This window comes from Larus michahellis, chromosome 5, assembly GCF_964199755.1.
Source record: "Larus michahellis chromosome 5, bLarMic1.1, whole genome shotgun sequence".
Lineage (NCBI taxonomy): Eukaryota > Metazoa > Chordata > Aves > Charadriiformes > Laridae > Larus > Larus michahellis.
The window spans coordinates 23,475,622-23,489,284 of record NC_133900.1 but is presented as its reverse complement, the minus strand read 5'-3'; the positions used below and the strand labels follow the sequence as shown (position 1 = coordinate 23,489,284).

General features: G+C 44.6%; 1 protein-coding gene across 3 annotated transcripts in view; it reads left to right on the top strand.

Moving 5' to 3' along the window:
- The window catches only part of AFF1 (ALF transcription elongation factor 1), a 96,842-nt gene that overhangs the window by 69,646 nt on the left and 13,533 nt on the right, over positions 1–13,663 (top strand). For 2 of the 3 annotated variants that reach the window (XM_074589139.1, XM_074589142.1), the window contains exons 8-12: positions 1,714–1,768; positions 1,900–1,937; positions 3,256–3,412; positions 6,791–7,708; positions 10,273–10,370. In XM_074589139.1, the coding sequence (XP_074445240.1) occupies positions 1,714–1,768; positions 1,900–1,937; positions 3,256–3,412; positions 6,791–7,708; positions 10,273–10,370 (1,266 nt within the window). The remainder of the gene's footprint in view (positions 1–1,713; positions 1,769–1,899; positions 1,938–3,255; positions 3,413–6,790; positions 7,709–10,272; positions 10,371–13,663) is intronic. The other variant, XM_074589140.1, reaches the window with a different exon arrangement.

Genomic DNA, 13,663 nt, shown 5'->3' with positions numbered 1-13,663 from the left:
AAACTTGGCATCTCTTAACTTCTGAGCTAATGAAAGCATTAAAATTATTAAAGCAGATTTATTCTCTTGAACCAGGCTATTTAACAATTTGTTGAAACCTTGTTTTGGGGAAACTGGCTTTGTATCTCCTTGCAGAAGTATGAGTCATTTAAAGTTTTAGTGTTCCTCCTTCCTTGATCCTAAATTGAACTTAAGTACTTGCAGTGCTCATTTATGCCGATTCATTTTTATTTACCAGCAGCTCAGGTGAAAAAGGCAGTCCTTTTTATTACAAACAATAAAATCAGATTTAAAAGAAGATCTAGGTAGTGTTTCATTGCATTATTCTCTTCCCTCTAAAGGAAATGCATCTGCAGTCCACAATTCTTAAAGCAAAACAAAACAAAAAAATGAAAACACTTTCAGAACTTTTTAGCATCCCTGGAAGTTTGTTCATTATCACCTTTGAAGGATTACCTCCTCTAATGGGATGAAAAAAAAAAAAAAGAATTCATTGAGATGCCAGTAGACATTTGGCCAAACTGCCCAAAAGTGTGGAGAGTGGCTGTATTGTTGCTATTCTTTTTTCCTCTTTATGTCTCAGCGGACTGGCAGTGAGCTCCAGGTCTAGCCCACAGGCGAAGTTGGTGCGTGCAGGATGGCTGCAGACTGCGTGCCATTTGCCTTCTGTAGGGAAACTCAGGGGCCTCGTTTTCCATGGTGGCGTCTCATAGCACTTCCCTTTGGTGTTTACTCTAAAAGACGCAAGAGGGGACTTCCACTGAGAAAGCGCGTGAAGGAATGCGGCAGTGGAGGCTGGGAGATGAGGATAGTCACAGAGGAATGGCAAAATCAAAATGTCTGAGCAAAGAAAGCATGTAGGTCTTCACGAGTGTAATCAGACAGAGCCTTGTGGCACCGAGAGCCTCTTCTGCATCAGAGAGGTGCTCAGTGCCTTTGGGGACCTTTGCAGGAGGCATCACCTGTGTGGGAGGGCTTGGCTCTGCACTGTTAGACAAAGGAGACCTTTGGGGTTTCTTCCTGCTGTCCCGCTCCATGGAAAGAGCAGATTTGTCACTTCTGATTTGTGGGATTGGTTTTTGTTGCGAGTCTGTGGCCAGCTTCAGCTCGATGTTACGGGTACCACTGAGATGTGCAGGAGCATGAAGTTCATTGTGCAGAGAAGTAGAAGATAAGCTTGATCTTGGCATTTACTTATGTATGTGTGATAAGGAACTACATAAGCAAAAACAGAACCCCTGTGACAGAAGAAATATTTGTAGGCCCCAAGAATAGTGTAAACACGCACAGCTCCTGGTGCAGAGGTGCTGCTTTCTCCCCCTTGGGGAGCAGGCTAATAGTGTGCTGTACAAGAATCAGACTTCGTCCACCCATCTTGTTGTGTTAGTGTCCTAGTTAACATTTGTTGAGGAGACCTTCCCTCACAGAACTTAGTTTCTGTTGTCTGCAGATGGTAGCCAGTGATGCTGACCTCCATTACAAAGTGCCCTGAGATCGTTGGAAAGCAGGGTAAAATGCTTAGGTAGTATATTATCATTTTATCATCCATTCAGGTAATGATAGGGTTTAGCAGACTGAGCATGCGGGATGTTCAAATAGGATGTGGGAGGTTGGTTTGGTTTGGCAAGTGCAAACCAACCGTGTCTTTTTCAGTGTCTGCTGCTTGAACATGTGTCTGCCTTGGCTGATGTTTATCTTCTGGTTGTCTTTCAGAATGCTCCAGGACGACCTGCAGCTCAGTGATAGTGAAGAGAGTGGTGACGACCAAGTCAGTTTTAGATGTTTTATGCACTAGGCACACAGACATCCCTTTAAATCACCACAACTTGTTGCGTTGTTCTGAGTTCCTTAAGCTAACCTTTCTTCCCCCTCTCCTCTTTGTTTTTGTGAACAAAACAGGTTGTTGAAAAGCCACCTCCTTCACTTGCACCTCCAAGGTACAGGTTTGTTCCCAAACTACTAGCTAGACCAAATAAGGAGGAAGAACCAACCTACTTTTATATGTGGGGTAGATGGGTAATCCTGTTTTCTCATGTAGATACAGGCTTTGGTTTCTAGCAACCTGAAGCCGCTGTTGAGAATTGGCTTGTGTGAGGTTTTACAGAAAGCTCCAATTAGAAATAAATAATCCAGTCCTGCTGGATTTTGCCTGTGAACCATAATTTTATTTCCCCAGCTTTTCTTCTCTTCCGCTCCACTGGTGTATATGTCAATCAATCACACTGGAGCTAGTCGGATTTTCAGTGGTAGTAGTAGTGATGGGCGAGGTGTAAGTCCAGTTTTGGTTTGAAAGGAAGCCCAAAACAGCCAAGCAGGTGAAGAACAGAAAAGGGTTACGTAGAGTCATTGAGGCTATTTCAGCTCTTCCTGATAAGGCAGGTGATTGTAAGCAGTTCCTGCCATGTATTGTTAGTCAGAAGCAACATCCAAGGTAGACTAAACAGCCATGTGCCAGCATTAGAGGAAGAAAGGTGGAGAAGCCCGGAACTTTTCCTAGAGGAAAGCACTGACATACATTTTTGGCTTGATAACTATATTCTTCAAGCACAGGGTAATGGTCTACAAAGTCAGGCTTGCAGAAGGGCGTGCCAGTTCTTGGCATGATCTGTGGCTCTGCAAGCTCTTGAAATAGAGTGTTCTCACGTTATCAGTCTGGAAGAGCAAGGAGCTTGCTTTCATATCATACAAATGTGTTGATCCTTTATGTGGAAAACAGTTTTCAAAGTAAAAAAAAAAAAATCAACATTTTCATTTCATAAGCCCATTTCAAAACAAAAAGAAGCTGTGCGTAAAAGTCATGGCTCTCCCTCTGTTCTATCCACTCCTGTTGTCAGTGCTGGAGGAAGAGACTTTTGAATAGGGGAGGGTGCTGCAAAAAAAGCTGCTGCTTGACATGGCTGTTAAGGAGACAGTTACAGCACCTTGACCGAGTAACACAGATGAAGTGAAAACTTAAGGGGAAGAATACAAAAAAGAGAAACCATCCTGGAATGTATGTTTCTGTCTTGTAGCAGTGAGGTCTTGTTTATATATTTACCTGATGGGGTTGGAGTTGAAGGTTTTATTATTTCCAGAGGTTTTTTATTCTTGTGGTTTCTCTTTTGAGTATGGCAGTGTATTCCTTTGGCCTTCTCCCCTCTCCTCTCAGTGCCGAAACATGGGGTTCCGGTTTTATTTTTGAATTGTGACATGTCAATAGAATAAGTAACCCTCACCCATGCTGCTTTCTAATTTTATCTCATGGTGGCCTTGCAGTGCCCTCCAGTCCCAGCCCAAGAGTGTGGCATCAGCACATTCCAGCAGCCCAGAGTCAGGGAGCACCAGTGACTCAGACAGTTCTTCGGACTCGGAGACGGAGAGCAACTCGAGTGACAGTGAAGCAAACGAGCCTCCGAGAGCATCAGCGCCTGAGGTGAATAATAAAATAAAATGTAGAGGCTGCTTACTACAGTCTCCTGCCTCAGACTCTCTGCTGTCTGGGTGCAATCAGGACAGGAGACCTGAAATACCGTCATCATTCAGGTGTCCCCTTGACATCTTTGCTGCATCATCAGACTTTTCCTGCCCTTTTCTTCCCTTCTAGAGTTTGTCAGTTAAATAACCCTTAGTGACCGCATCATTAGACTTTTACATGCCTGACCCTGAAGTGTTCCCCCTTCTCCTTTGGCATCATTGTCTAGCAGTCCTGGAGGAATTAGTGCCTTCACTGGGGAGGCACAAGCAAGGTCCAGGTGAGAAGCATGGCTCGTCTGGGGTGTTTGGGGCCCACCTCTGCCCATGCAGCTTGTGGGTGCAGAGGCTATGGGGCTGCTTCAGGGTGAGACCAGTTTCCTGATAGGTTAAGAGGAGCCGCTGCCTCCCTGCAGCTCCTGTGTGTTAGTGACAGATTCAGCTCCTCCCCGATTGCAGCTGAAGTGATCAGACCTGCAGGAAGGGCTGGAATGTGCTTAGACTCGCTTCTGTTGAATTTGGCTCAGATAGTGCTGCACTGGCATTTCTGAGGCTTTTATTGGGAAAAGCAGACAAACAGAACTTGGTGCCTTAAAGTTTCATAATTGAGACCATACATTTTTTAAAAATCTGCTGCAGAAGTGCTCATGTCCCATGGTTTCAAACAGTTCCTCCAGCTTGCAAAACATTCTCAGGCCAGTGGAAGTGCATGGTTATATCCTATGGACCACAGCTGATGTAAACCAACGGGCTGACAATTTTGAGGTGCTCTCACAAAGCCCAGAAACCTTGTAATTTAGTTCTCCCTGTATTCCCCAGCCCTAGCTTTCCTTTCTTTTACCTCAGAAGCACATGAACAGGTAGAATTTTCTGTGCAGAAAGCTAGCTTTGAGAAGGCATATCTTTTCATCTCACACCTAATACACTTTGCCCTCTGTGTGGGTGTCTTTGAAAGGAAACAGATGTTATACTTCTCTTTTACCAAATCCTGCCTGCTTTGTTCTGAAAATACTGGATTGTAAGATCCTTCTTGCTCTAGAGAAGTCCTAGCTATTTGCCATTGACCCGTTTTATCCTTTTTTATTCAGCAAACTGTTTATTTATGGTGCTCAAAGAGCAAGTTAGTGCACATGGCCCATTTGTTTCCAGTCAATTCTTCATATGCAAAAGCACAGACTTTAAGACCTAGAGGCGATAGTTCCTCTTTTTTTTTTTTCTCCCCCAAAAAAGTCTCTTACTATCCTTTGTGTTTGGAAAACTTAATGAAAACCCATATGATGGTGTAGGTCAGAAACAATATAACCAATGGTAGAAGGTGCTAGAGAAGAATCAGAGTATGCCACTGTCTGACAGCTACCTACATTATAAACTCAATTTACTAAGTCTTTTGGCTGTGGTTTTTAGTGTATTTAAAGAAAATGCTCTTCAGTGGCTGATAAGTTAAAATTCTAATAAAAAAAGCCCAGATTTGTGTTATCTGAAAAGTATGATGGATTTTGTGTTTTAATTTTACTTACAGACCCATGGTAAAACCAAACTGTTTTTTAAACCAGATTTCTGGATTGACTCGCTCGAATACAGTTGAAGACTTGTCTTGTTTATCCACATCTTCAACAGTGAGTTGAGTCTGGATAGAGAAGAAAATCACAGCAGAAGGGATTTATTAGTCTTGGAAAACCTTTCATGTACTAGGCTTTCTCTTTTTGTGAAAGAGTTGTGGCTCTTCTTGGAAGTTGTGACTGGGGAGAATAGGTGAGGGAGGGAGTGTAACTGTGCTCTGATGGTGCCCAAATAATGAGCTATGCATTTGAGTGACGCTGAGACATATGTGGTCTTTTCAGAATGGGCCCCAGAGAATCATACCCCTGACTTGCAGCTTCTGTTGTCTTTTTTAGGGTTAGTTGGGTGTGCTCTTCTCGTAATTTGTCAGACTACCGTTAGATTAGGCAGAGCTTGTAGCAACCACATTATGTTATCTGACTGTGTGTCCTGGTTTGAGATAGAACAAAACCAATTTTCTTTTTCAGAAACTTTTCTTTTCAATTTAGTCTCTTCTAGCTGAATGCACTCTCTGAAATTAATGGTACATTCTTCGGACAGTGTCTGCTTCTGGCAGTGATAAAGTTTGATGTTTGTAGTTAATACTAAAGAATGGTATGCAGAGAGGCTCTTGCTTATAACTATTCCTGTGACAACCAAGGTAAAATAACTTTGTTATGTTCTAAGTTGGAGGCTTGGAAGCGGAAGAGCATAGAGGTGTTGCACCTGCAGGGAGGAGCGTCAGGGCATGTGACCCAAAACTGACCAACAGGATATTACATCCCATCTGCCCCACGCTCGGTATAAAAGCTGAGGGACCAAGGGGTCAAGTTTTACTTTTCTTCGATGGCTGGCATCCGAGGAGGACTCTGGCCTTTGATCCCAATCCGTGTGTTCCTGAATCCGGTTCCTGTCTGCTGCTGAGCGTAGCCTGGGATTTCCCCAGTACTGGCTGGTGTCATGATTGTCATCCTGGGAGTTCAATATTGGTTTTGTATATATTAGTATATATTTCATTATTTTCTTATTAATATTATTATATTTTCTTGTTAGTATTTCATTAACGCTGTTTTAGTGTTTTTTCAACCCATAATTCTCTCTCCCTTCCTCTTCTAGGGAGGGGTTAATAGAAAACATCTGTTGTTCATTTAGTAGCCAGCCCAGCCTAACCCATGACACTGTGACTCCAGAGGCCTTCGGACCTTGCTTGACCTCGAGGAGAGCGAGCATTGGGTTGTATAGGCAGAGGACTCGAAAAAGGCTGGACTTGATGTGCTAGCCATACAATTTCTTTTGGTAAATGGTTTTCATTTGGTTAAACCACAGGAGCCTGGCAGCCTGCCTGTCGGACTTCAGTGAGATGTGATAGCCAGCAAAGCTCCTGGTCCATTTTGAAAGCAGTGCTGTGTGCAAATAAATTTCCAAAAGCATTGTGAGGACAGCACCTAATCCATTTTTACAGATGCGCCTTTTTTTATATGTTGTCTGATTGTGCAACAGTGTTGGTTAGTGGCAAACTAAGGTGAAACTTTCATGTAGACTGGTCTTTTACTGAGTGACAGGTAGGGCTAGCAGAGATCCAAGGAGTGCTGTGCAACGCATTTGACTGATCCTGTGCAAAAACAAGGTCTATGTTTCTGAAGTAGGTGTCGATGTGCACACACTAGAGCAACCCCACTGTCTCGTGCTCTTTCAGGCTCTTTAAGAGGAAATTCTACTGGGTTCTGGTAACCTGTGCTAGGGTGGAAATAGCCCATAAAGGCATCAGTCTTGCATCCTTTCTTTCTCTTTTTATCTGCAGCCTGACCCACCAACTTCTAATAAGTGGCAGCTCGACAATTGGCTGACCAAGGTGAACCCACCAGCAGTGCCAACAGAAAGCCTCAGCGAAATCACTCATGGGGATGGATGCGAGGAGGGCAAGGAGCAGGGGCAGGGCATCAGCAGCAATTCCTCCCACCAGCATGCTGAGCCGAGGGAGCCTCATCACAAGAGCTCTGGACGAGTGGCCAGGGCTCCTCAGGACACTCATCTTTCGACGAAACACACTTGCCAGAAGTCTCCTGTGCACGCCGAGGAGCACTTGCCCAGGCAGACTGTGGGTATCAAAAAGCCCAGCAAGGCCCTGGTGCATGAGGGGCCCAAGGGAGGCCTGAAGGTGGAGAGTGACACTGGTCCTTTTGAGGTCAGAGACCAGGCTTCCAGAGACAAGCCAAAAGTCAAAACGAAAGGGAAGCCAAAATCCAGTGACAGAAAAGACCTGAAGCCGGCACTGCAAGAGCCCCCTGAGAACAGAAAGCACAAGAGCTCCCAACAGGCCAATGCCAAACCCTTCTTGGACCCCAAGCTCATGAGAGACATTTTGCTTGGCAGTGCCCAGGAGCATCTCGCTCTCAGTCCCCTTCCTCAAGGCCAGGGCACAACCCCCACCAGGACTGGTGGCCACAGACCTGCTGCCATGGGCAGAGAGGATTTTCACAAGGAGAAACTTCCCTTGCCTATCAGGGAGAAGAAGTTGCTCTCACCAGTGACAGACTTCCCCACCCCCCAGTCCCTCATGGTGAAAATAGACCTTCCTCTCTTGTCAAGAGTCCCCCAGCCCCCTGGAAAAGGCAGTCACCAGAAGAGAGCAGAGGCCAAGGAACTCCCTGGTGAAAGGAAAAAGGACTTGGAGAGGAAAACCACAGATACTCCCGACAAGTCCCTTCAAAAGAGGAAGGTGAGAGGTAGAGGTGGATGTGGGCTTGTACAAGGACCAAGGTGGTGTTTGAAAAACCCGTGTGGAGAGTTCACTTCTGTTTCATAGTTTGGGAGTGGACCCATTACGCTCCTCCTGTAAAGGTGTTATCCAACTTATAAAGGGAATGTGTATCAAAACTGTCCACAGATGTTTGTTGGTCACAAATCCCCTGCTGCGCAGATGGAAAGCCTTGTAAGCTGTCTAACAGATGCTTTGGTGTTTTAAAACATATTTTGCTGTGTTTTCTTGAAATACTAGTTTTCTCAGACAACAAAACCCCAGCCCTCCTATGCCGGAGGAGCTTTTGGCAGCGGGCTGTGTCAGCTTGTGGCTGGCCAGCCCTCTGGTAGCATCTGCGGGTTTCTCTGGCTTTCAACCCCAGCAGAGCTTTGTAGGGCTGCGGTGCCCCCTTCCCCTGCAACCCCTTTAAAAGCAGCATGGTATCTCAAGCACCTCCCAGACTGTGCATTCATCTGTGTGATCCATTTAATGTCTGTTGTGGGTGAGCACCTTGCCTGCAGTTTGTGGGGGTGCCCAGAGGGAGAACCAACCCGGGCCACCCCAGTCTGTGGCTTTCAGTTTTGGCCACGTATGCACCTCCCGCTGCCTTTAATCATGCAACCTCAGCCTGAGTAGTGTAGTCTTTTCTTGTGTGGACTTATTTATTTCCATGAAATGGTTGTGAACGCTTGCTTCTGCAAGGAGGAATGAATTCTGCAGGTGTGACCTGTTATTACTAGGGGTGATGGCAGCAGCCCCATGCCTTTTGCTTTTCCATAAATGCAGACTTTTGACTGAACCAGGTTCTCACACTGATAGTAACAACCATCACTAAACCCCGCTTCGGATCTCAGTGCTTGGGTAAATACATAGAAACTTCCTCAATTTTCCCTGGAGTTCCTGTGGTGCTAGCAGTGATGCTAACACTTAAAAGATGCATTTGTCCAGCTTCAGCTATAATAGTTGCTTTTCCTTGAATTGCAAGACAGACCTTTCTTTAACTGAGATGGTAGTAGCTCACAAGTGGTTTTTGGAAGCTAACTCCCGAAGGGGACTGTGAATATACTTCCAGCCAACTGGTTCAGCTGCACAGAGAGTTGGCTGCAGGCCTCATGGTGAATGGGTATTCACTGTGGGTATTTCAATGACAGCATACCTTTTCTGGTCCTCCTCATGGAGCAGGTGGCTTAACATGTGTAGGTGAATAACCTTGGTTCCCACATGGGTTTCTTTTAGTCTTGTCGTTTTCTGAGCTTCCCATAGTTGTGGGGGAGAATTGAGAAGAGCGGGGAAACGGTGAAGAAACTTGAGAGACCCCAGCAGTCCCCCTCTTGCAGAGCAGCGGGAGAAGGGTAAACAGGCAGTAAATCTGTCACTTCTCCTGTTGTCTCAAAGAGCTGAGAGAGGAGCTATTTGATGTTAGACGTGTCTTCCCTTGCTGTCTGAGTGTCTGATTGCAGGAAAACCCACCTCAGAGCCTCGACATCTGTATTATGTCAGCATGCATCAGTGTCCTTGGAGGCTCAGGCTTCATTGTGACCAGTTAGGTCAGGTACAGCTGTCAGACATCTTTTGTGGCAGTGTGGAGCTCAACCTGAGAAACAGTTTAAGGACGTGATCTAGGTACTGGAGCCTTGCCCTGAGCACACTGCCAGAGGTAGACTCTGTGCCGAGCGCAACCTACTGACTCCATCACAGTGACATAAACCTGGACGTACTCTTGGGAGAGAGAAAGTCCTGGGATGCTTTTGGCTGCCACCGGGCACACTATGGGTAACGCTGGCTGATAAGTGTAGGTTTTTTTACATTTTCTTGGCTTGTAGCAAATTATTCTGAAGCTTTTTATTCAGGCAAGCTGATGGTTTGCATGCTTTGCAGTGTTAAGACCTATGGAGTGCAATTAGAAGGTATTATTTATTACCTCTCTGCCTTAGTGGTTCCTGTTCTTCTGGAAGACAATGGCAGCAATTTTAACTGACTGCTTAAAATTTTACCTATATCAGATTCTTGTTAACAAAACCCAAAATCCCTGCACATCTGGGGAATCTGAGTGATCTAACTCTCCTGTGAATGCAGTTTTTTCCTTCCCTTTCAAAAGGCGTACCACAAAACACAGTTGCTTGCAGTTCGTGACTTTGCCAGGAGGAATTTGAATACATTTACGTACAATTCATACTGAGTAGGAGAAAAAAACCCCACCCAGAACAGATGAAATGCTAATTTTTAGTAATGGGCGTGCCTTAATTTTGATTACTATTGGTGACAACAGTTTTAGCAGCTCCATCCCTGCCACTACAAAATAATTAATCTATTCGAGCACAAGTAGATAAAATGTCATTTTAGGATATTTGTCAGTGAGCCTGAAATCTATATCCACTCGGCTTTGGGTTTCCACTTTGTTGGTTCCAGTATCTTCTCTGTTCTCTTTTTAACTGGAATCAATCAAACTTAGGTGTGTTGGTCTGCACTTTACATGAACTTTCAAAACCTGAGTGTCTGAATGACTTTTTTTTCCTTTTTTTTTTTTCCTTTCTTCCTGTTAGAGGGAAGTGGAGAAGGAGATTGATAGGAAGAAAATGAAATCAGAAAAAGAAACAAAATCATTGCAGTCTTCAGCTAACAAAGACTCCAATAAATTGAAGTGAGTATACAGTGGTGGGATGGCAGAAAGATACATAAACCTGAGTCTTTCTTAAAAAGGTTAAGGTGAAGAACTGTATTGCCTGTCCTTATGAGTTTGCTTGTAACATAATGTGCTTTCTGAAAATTGATCTGCTGCAGATTTGTCTCGACTTCCTGGAACCAGCCCCATGGCTATGGGAATGTAATTTATTCACCTTTTTATTTGTTGCAGATGTGAAGTGAAACCTGGGAGTCGCCTATCTTCCTCTCCCTTCTTAATGCTGAGGATTATGGTTCTAATCATTCAAGCATAACCTGATGTTTCAGGGGCTGGTCATCCTCCCATACTTGGTTTACACTACTGCAAAAGCGTTGAATGTTGTGGCGTTTGTCATGATTTCTAACAATTGAGATGGGAATGAAAACTTCACCTTTTTAAACACAAACTTGTCCATCCTGCAGCTTATGTTGCTGCATGCTCTGATCCATATATTACATGTAGCTCAAAAAAGTCTGTTTCTTTCAGACCAGATGCAGGAAACAAATTTGTGCAAAAAAAATATGTTACATTACTTGAGTTGCAAACAGTGTGGTAGACTTGCCTGTCTGTGGGATGCAGGAGTCGCATCCCCTTCTCCAAACTTCAGTGGTGGTAATCTGTCAGTAGATGATTGCCTTAAATGTTCTGGGAGGTGGCAGTTGTTCTGTGGGGAGTAACGTATGCTTGCTCTGCATGAACAGGAGTCTCAGGGGATGGCAAGAGAACTTGCCATCTAGTTGAAGATGTCCCTGCTCATTGCGGGGGGGGTGTGGGGGGTGTGTGTGAACTAGATGACCTTTAAAGGTCCCTTTAAACCCCAACTATTCTATGATTCTAGGCGAGCAAGACTTGAGAGTTCAAGTATCAATTACTTCTGCTTTCCTTAGAAATGGAACTAGCCTTAAATTCTTTTTTAAAGGGAGTTGGACTAGATGATCTTTAAAAGTCCCCTCCAACCCAAACCATTCCATGATTCTATGAACTTCTTCTTTGCCCATGTCTTGCTCATTCTGGGTTCTGTTGCATACTTACTTTGGGAAGTTTGTGCTCTCACTGCATGGGAAGCAGCAGAAAGCTTTTTATCAGATTCACAATACTATGCGTGCATTTAAAGCTCTTAGTCTTTGTGAGGTGAGAAGATGATGTGAACACATTTTGCACGTGCAGAAACTGAGGTGCAGACAAATTGAGTTGCTGCTCAGACTCCCACTGCAAATAGGTAAAATAACTGAAAGCGAGGCCTGGAAGTTGTGACTCTCGTTCCCATGACTGAGCAATCATGTCCACAGCAGAGAGAGTTCCGGCAGCCTCTTGGGAAAGGGTATTGTACTAAGTGTAACTGAATGTCCCTAAATTTTGACTTGGCGATCATGGCTGTTTTCTTAATTGGACAGGTCCTGATGAAAGAAAAAAGTCAGGTGTTAATGCTGATACTGTCTGCTCCCTCAGCTGCTTTTGCTGTCACTGCTTACAGGCTCTGAATAGCACTTGCTGGCTGCTGGTGCACATGGTGTCTGTGCAGGTGGGACCTGTCTTCTCCCAGCTGAGAACAGAGGTGAACGTGATAGATATTGCAGAGCTCTCTTTTGTCACCTTGCTGCCGTGCAAGGCTGCTAAACTTAGATGCTCCGGAAGCACATGTATATGCACCTCTCCCTTTCTCTAACCAAACCAAGATGCTGCAGTGCCAGTAGGCTTTTTGCTGTGACTGGCCCAAATTTGTATAGGGGTGAAACATGCAAAGCCCAGCCCAGAAAACAGATCTGTATGTATAGGTGGGTAGGGAACACTTCCCTTTTCCACTAAAATCATCCTGTTGTCTTTGTCTTTTTTTGTATGTGACCTGTCAGACACACAACCAGCGTGCCTTTTGAATCATGACTCTGTCTGGAATTTCAGGTGACCTTTATGGCCAGGAATTTCTCATTTATTCCAGCATAGCATTTGCAGCACTTCTGGTAGATCTGCTGAAACTTAACCCATAATTTGTATACCAGCCTACTGCCAGCGTTTTGACTAGGTCTTTGCTAGAGCAAAGACTTCCAAGAGCATGGCTTCAGATGGGCAGTGTTCCTGAGAGGGGAGGCTTGTGCATCAGTCATGGGCTGCTGCATTCATTTCCCGCTTCGCTGTGGCTTGAATTTGAGGTATTGACTTGGATTGGTATGTAGCATTGAGGTTTGTGTTCTGACAATATGAGTAAACTGCTTTTCTGCAGAGAAAACACTGTCGTACTCTAAAAGCACTGAGATGTTGGGGCTAACATTTAGTTGTGTGAAGCGATTTTTTTCAGCTGTGGTCATAATGGAAGGGCTTTAATTGTGGGGTACATTTCTCTCTTTTTCTCAGTGAAAATGAGCACCCCTTTTAGCCATGTTCTGGCTTTTGGAGTGGGAAGGATAGGATGCATTTTTGGAGAGAGAGGGCTCCGGATCAGGTCAGGGGATGCTGCTGTGCTTTGTAAAGTGGTCCTCTCTGAAGCAATACCAAGGTAGCGAAGCTGGGGAGCATGTGTACAGTGAGGAGGGACTGTACCGTGGGAAAAGTGGGTTGTGGAAGAGGGGAGAGGCCTGTCCCACGCACAGCAGAATGAAGCAAGATGTGCAATGTCACGCTTCAGTCTTCTCAGTGGGTTTCACTTAATTTCCTCCTCTTCTGATGTTGCAGTCCATGAGTTGGGATTCACTGTTCAGTGTTTTCCGGGAAAATTTGAGAAGCTGAATAAAAACAATGTAAACGAGTGGTAGTGAAACAAGGGATAGAGCTATTTGGTGCTGCTTAGAGCTGCTGGAGTTCCCTTGTAATCCTAACTCCAGATGATCAGAAATCTGCTATGCCACCGTATCATTAAATGGGACAATCTCTGCTATTACAAAGCACAGCATTTTAGGTCTCTCTCATTTGAATCCTCTCAACTTTCTAAGTGTTATCTAGTTGCACTGGTAAATCTTAAAGGAACAACTCGGTTTAATTCTGTCAAAGCACATACAGGATCAAGTGTCAGCGTGAGTATCTTTGACCATAGAAGGTATCTTCTACCATACTGGGGGGAGAGAGGCAGTGCTGCAGTTCATTTGCCGTGTTGGGTGGTTTGTCCCCAGGATTTTAGTCCCTGTAGTTACCTCTCTCCCCTTTCAGTGAAAAGGGGCTGTGTTGAAGGGATGCTTTTTTTGCAACATTCTGATATTCTGATTGCAAGTCTTTATTCCAAGGACAAGTCCTGAGGCTTTTTCCTACTTGAAAAGCAACTTTCTTGTATGTTGTTGGCAGCT